The 6,000-nt window shown below is 46.0% G+C and overlaps 1 protein-coding gene across 2 annotated transcripts in view; it reads right to left on the minus strand.

The window, feature by feature from the left end:
• The window catches only part of NCAPH2 (non-SMC condensin II complex subunit H2), a 189,557-nt gene extending 183,889 nt beyond the window's left edge, over positions 1 to 5,668 (minus strand). For both annotated transcript variants that reach the window (XM_077264330.1, XM_077264331.1), the window contains exons 1-2: positions 5,451 to 5,668; positions 5,016 to 5,138 (exon numbers count right to left, since the gene is read on the minus strand). In XM_077264330.1, the coding sequence (XP_077120445.1) occupies positions 5,016 to 5,123 (108 nt within the window). In that variant the 5' untranslated portion in view covers positions 5,124 to 5,138; positions 5,451 to 5,668. The remainder of the gene's footprint in view (positions 1 to 5,015; positions 5,139 to 5,450) is intronic.
• Between the last annotated feature and the right edge of the window lie 332 nt (positions 5,669 to 6,000).

The raw sequence follows: 6,000 nt of genomic DNA on the forward strand, positions 1-6,000 counted from the left end.
GCTGCCATGGGATTTTCTTTTGTAAATACTGATGAAAAAAAGTCATTTAGCAGATTGGCTTTTTCCTCATCCTCATCCACCATTTCACCCAGACTATTTTTAAGGGGGCCAACACTGTCATTTTTTAGTTTCTTACTATTTATGTAGTTAAAGAATATTTTGGGGTTATTTTTGCTCTCTCTAGCAATGAGTCTGTCTCAATCTTTGCTGCCTTGATTTGCTTTTTACAGAATTTATTTAATTTTCTGTATTTATTTAATGCCTCATCACTACCTACTTCCTTTAATTCTCTAAATGCTTTCTTTTTGTTCCTTATTGCGCCCCTAACAGCTCTATTTAGCCATATTGGTTTCCTCCTATTTCTAGTATGTTTATTCCCATACGGTATATACTGTGCACAGGTCCTATCCAGGATGCTAATAAACGTCTCCCATTTTCTTTGTGTATTTTTGTGTCTCAGGATATCGTCCCAGTTAATTGCACCAAGATCCTCTCTCATCCGTTGGAAATTTGCCCTCCTGAAGTTTAGTGTCCTTGTCACCCCCCTACTACCCATCTTATTAAAGGTTACATGAAAACTTATTATTTTATGATCACTATTCCCCAAGTGACCCCCAACCCTTATATTTGATATGCGGTCTGGCCTGTTGGTTAATATTAGATCTAGCAGTGCCCCCCTCCTTGTTGGGTCCTGAACCAGCTGTGAAAGGTAATTGTCTCTCATAGTTGTCAAAAACCGATTACCTTTGCTGGAACTGCAGGTTTCTGTTCCCCAATCTATTTCAGGGTAGTTGAAGTCCCCCATAATAATGACTTCTCCTTGAGTCGCAGCTTCATCTATTTGCTTTACGAGGATATTCTCCATTGCTTCCATTATTTTTGGAGATTTATAACAAACCCCTATCAGTAATTTATTATTTTTTCCCCCTCCCCTTATCTCCACCCACAGGGACTCCACATTTTCATTAAATTCACCTATATTATCACGCAGGATGGGTTTTAAGGAAGATTTTACATATAGACACACCCCTCCCCCTCGCTTATCTGTACGGTCATTTCTGAACAGGCTATAGCCCTGCAAGTTAACAGCCCAGTCATGGCTCTCATCCAGCCACGTCTCAGATATCCCCACCATGTCATAATTATGCTCCAACAACATTAGTTCTAATTCGTCCATTTTGTTGGCGAGGCTTCTGGCATTAGTATACATGCACTTGATGTTACTCTCTGTACCTCTATTCTTTCTTAAATTAATAACTGTTCTAACCCCACCCCCCATGCCACCGCCACCCCCAACTTCCTTATTTGTGCCCAGCTCTCTATCTGCACTATCTTCCCCTCCTATAAAATGAATACCCTCCCCCCCAATCCCTAGTTTAAACACTCCTCCAACCTTCTAACCATTTTCTCCCCCAGCACAGCTGCCCCTTCCCCATTGAGGTGCAGCCCGTCCCTAGCGTAGAGCCTGTAGCCCACTGAGAAGTCGGCCCAGTTCTGCAGGAACCCAAACCCCTCCTTCCTATTCCTATATTCGGACTGCCATTAGGAAGAACTGGCATATTCTTGGAAAAGATAGAGATCTTGTAGAAACAGTGAATAGAGGTCCGTTAATATCAAGGAAGCGTAGCACAAGATTAAGAGATGTCTTGGTTCGTAATCGGATATCCAATGATTAAAGAAATTGGTTAGATTCCAGTGCACCTAAGGGGAACCATCGGTGTGGACACTGTTCATATTGCAAGAGTCACGTCATAGGGCAGACTCTCACTATAGGCCCTATCAGACACATGGTTAATGTATTTATATCATGCAAAACCAAATACGTAGTGTACGTCAGGGGTGTCAAACTGCATTCCTCGAGGGCCTCAAACCATGCGTGTTTTCAAGATTTCCTTAGCATTGCACAAGGTGCAGGAATCATTATCTGTGCAGGTGCTTAAATTATCACCTGTGCAATACAAGGAAATCCTGAAAACATGACCTGGTTACGGCCCTCGAGGAATGCAGTTTGACACCCCTGGTGTACGTGGTGTATTGCCCCTGTGGGCGTTTCTACATCGGAAAAACCATACGTTGTCTTTACGTACGATTCCGCGAACATTGTAGATCAGTCACTACGGGGAAAAGCGTACCCAGACTGATCGAGCACATTCGCGATACGCACGGGGGGGGATTCCAACGTGATGACATTTGCAGGAGTCGACAAGGTAATCTTACCCAAGAGAGGGGGAGACCTGCATAATATGTTGCTGAGAAGGGAGGCATGATGGATTATGCAAACAAATGCCATGGGCCCCCTAGGTTTCAATGATGTCCATCTTTTTATAAGATATAGCATATTCGAGATGCATTCGCTTACCTAAGTTCTGGAGGATTAGTTTTGTGATGTTAAGACAAGTTAATACGATATCTCTCCTCGACTAAGTTTAAGTGAAGCTACATAATGCTGTAGTTCCCTCCCCCAAAATTGTACTATATGGGAGTGGTTTCCAATGAATGTGTCCCAAATCGATGCGTTAGAATTCGTTGCATCCAATGTCGGTTTACGTTTTGAGTTACCGTTAGCAATATAAGTTGTTTGATGTAAGTCAAGAAGCACTGTCAGTGATAGCATTTGGTGTGTATTGTTTTTAATGTGTTTTTAGTATTTTGTCACGGAGTGGGGTGTCTCCAGTTTGCAAGGGGTGGGGGTAGAGGGAGGGGCTTTTGGCTCCAACCTTCTACTTCCCCCGGCGTTTCTGGCACTCACTTACTGACCCGTAGAAGCGCCCGTCAGGCGCGAAACGGCCGTCGTCAGGCTTGCCGCACTCAGCACAATAGCACCCCCGGCCGTGAAGATTTTATTGTGAGTAAATAAATTTACCTGTCTCGGAAGATCGGTGAGTGCTGCCTCTTTCTTTTTCTCTTTTGGAATACTTTAAATATATTTAACCCTTTTAGAGGGACTACAGGAGAATTCTGATTGATAGCCATTCTCAGAATGGGCCACCCATTTATGATTAGTGAGGACCCAGCTCCTAACACCCCCACAATAAGCACAACAAAGACACTACACCTCTTCTCGGAGAGTTGTGACCCCTTTATTGTCTATCTGGGCACATTAAGGTGACAATCACGGCTGAGCAGAGTAGAGCTGCGGTACTGATCAGTGGGGGTCCCAGGACTATTTATAACCTACCACTCAAAAAGCCATAAACGGAGAGAAAATTGCTTTTATTTCCCTATTAATTTCTCAGACATGATCACTGTCCCCATTGGGGCTCACAATCTAAATCATCTATCAGTATGTCTTTGGGGAGGAAACCCACACAGACATGGGGAGGACATATAGACTCCATGCAGATGCTGTCCTTGGTGGGATTTGAACCCCAGGTCTGCAATGCAGTTGTGCTAACCACTGAGCCACCATGCAGCTCCCGGTAGCGGTCCATCCGCTGAGACTCCCAGCAACCCTCAGTGATCCCCAGGTTGCCCATAATAGTGAGCGGCTGGCTGCCATGACAATCTTTCTGCATAATGAAGAAGCGCCCAAAACTGCAGATTTTCACTATGACACGAGTTACGGAGGCTGATGAGGAGAGCATGCTGTGCTCTAACCCTATAGCCCCGCAATGTCTGTCACGAGAGAACATAACGTCTACACCCAAAGCTATTAGGAAGCCATCTTTCTACTCCCAGTGCTCCTCCTAGCTGATTGGTGCAATCCCCGTGGTCTCGTGCACATGACGTCAGGCCATCACGCTACACCCAACGCTATTTGGAAGCCATCTTTGTACTCCTTTGCTGATTCGGGCAATTATTTGTCACGTGACATGACATTATCTATAGCGTTATCTACCCAATGGTATATTGAAGTGCTGTTTGTTCCGGCAGTGCTCCTTGCTTGATTGGTGCAATTCGTGTGTCACGTGAATATGACGTCGCAGCTTCCGCTTTACCTACACACAGTTATCGGAAGCTTAGTTTCTACTTCCAGTGCTCCTGACCTGGACTGCATCCGAACTCTAATCGCATCCTCCCTCATTAGAGATTCTCCCGACGCGTTTCTTGTGGCTCAGTCATCAGGGGAGAAGCCACTTCAAAATACAAAGTGCACGCTATCCATTGCACATCACACAAAATGTGCAATGGATAGCACACACTTTGTCTTTTAAAGTGGCTTCTCCCCTGATGACTGAGCCACAAGAAACGCGTCGGGAGAATCTCTAATGAGGGAGGATGCGATTAGAGTTCGGATGCAGTCCAGATGAATGAGGCTTTGAGCAGGCACGCAGAGCGCCTTCCTCACAAGCACGGGCATATTGTTGGACCATCCCACTCCACGCTGTAAAGGAATGAAATGGCATCTCGGGTGAGATCGTTCCTGTTTTTTATACGTAGGCAGTAATCTTTACCTGCTTTCATAGGATCTGCATGGATTGAATAATGTATGCGGACTGTAGCAGTGAAAAGGCCTAAGGGTATTAGTTTTTATGGTGATAAGTTCCCAAGAGAAAAGGTGTTTCTTGTTCACTGTGCTAGAATTCTAACAGCACTCAGGTGGAGCTTCTGATAGTATTTGTATATTGTGTGTTATGCTTTTGGTATTTATGTATGTTCGTCGGGCCCGAGGGCTCTTTTAATAGGTACAATTAAAAGTTATTTATTATTTAACTACAGTCCTACCTTGCTATATTCCAAGTCTGTGATGCCAAGAAATGATAGAATCTGTAGCAGGAGGGAAAGGTGCACAGTGTTGAAGGCAGAATACAGGTCCAGGAGAAGGAGGACAGAGTAGTGTCGCTTGCTCTTGGCTGTTAGTAGGTCATTGGTGACTTTAGTTAGGGCAGTTTCAGTTGAGTGATGGTGTCGGAACCAGATTGTAACCGGTCAAACAGGGAGCAGGAGGAGAGGTGGGATATCACACGTGATAAACTTCTGTGAAGCCCCTGGGGGTTCAAGGTGCTCACCACACACTAGATAAGTTCCCTAGGGGTCTAGTTTCCAACATATAGATCTGGATGACAGTGCTTTACCTCTTCCAAGTACTCGCCCAGCTGAGCGGCCACGTCCACATCCCAGTTCTTGGTCAAGTCCCTTATCGGCTGCAGCAGGTGGATGAACTTGGACTCCACGTCCTCCATCTTGTCTGCTCACCCCTAGAAAGAGTCCAGTACACAGACGTCACGTTACTGCTGCGCTCTGTTAATACAGTTCACAAAGAGTGGCGCAGAACACAGTTACCAGGGAATGGGGAGCACTGAGGGAGCTAGCATCCGCCCAGACAGCAGCTTGTGGGTCTCTATGTGCTGTGGCACTACAACTGCCAGCATGCCACGTTGGGGGGAGTTATAGTGAAGCTGTCAGCTTACACCAGCCCCACGGTATAAGCCATTGCATACCGCTATGATGACAGCTCAGGCAATGCCTACTAAATACACCAGCCGCTGCGACCCGACCGGAAGGCTCACCTCAGCGCGTCCGCCTACGACCAATGCAGCAGTGTAACGAGCTCCGCCACTCTCTACCGACACGTAAAACCGTTCCTCTCTACTTCCCTTTCGGCTTCAGCACGCCATTTTTGTTTTTCCCGCCTAGCCTAGTCCAGACACGCACTTCCGGGCGCTTCAAATTGAACCTATCAGGTCAGGAGCACTGGAAGTAGAAACTAAGCTTCCGATAACTGTGCGTAGGTAAAGCGGAAGCTGCGACGTCATATTCACGTGACACAGGCATTGCACCAATCAAGCAAGGAGCACTGCCGGAACAAACAGCACTTCAATATACCATTGGGTAGATAACGCTGACGTCATGTCACGTGACAAAAAATTGCCCGAATCAGCAAAGGAGTACAAAGATGGCTTCCAAATAGCGTTGGGTGTAGCGTGATGGCCTGACGTCATATGCACGAGACCACGGGGATTGCACCAATGGTTGAGCCTAGACTGTATGGGCTCCTTCCAGGTCCTGACTGCAGCCCATACAGTCTAGCCTGCTCACTACTGAAGATGCTAGACTGTA

The sequence above is a fragment of the Ranitomeya variabilis genome, chromosome 5 (assembly GCF_051348905.1).
Source record: "Ranitomeya variabilis isolate aRanVar5 chromosome 5, aRanVar5.hap1, whole genome shotgun sequence".
NCBI classification, from domain to species: domain Eukaryota; kingdom Metazoa; phylum Chordata; class Amphibia; order Anura; family Dendrobatidae; genus Ranitomeya; species Ranitomeya variabilis.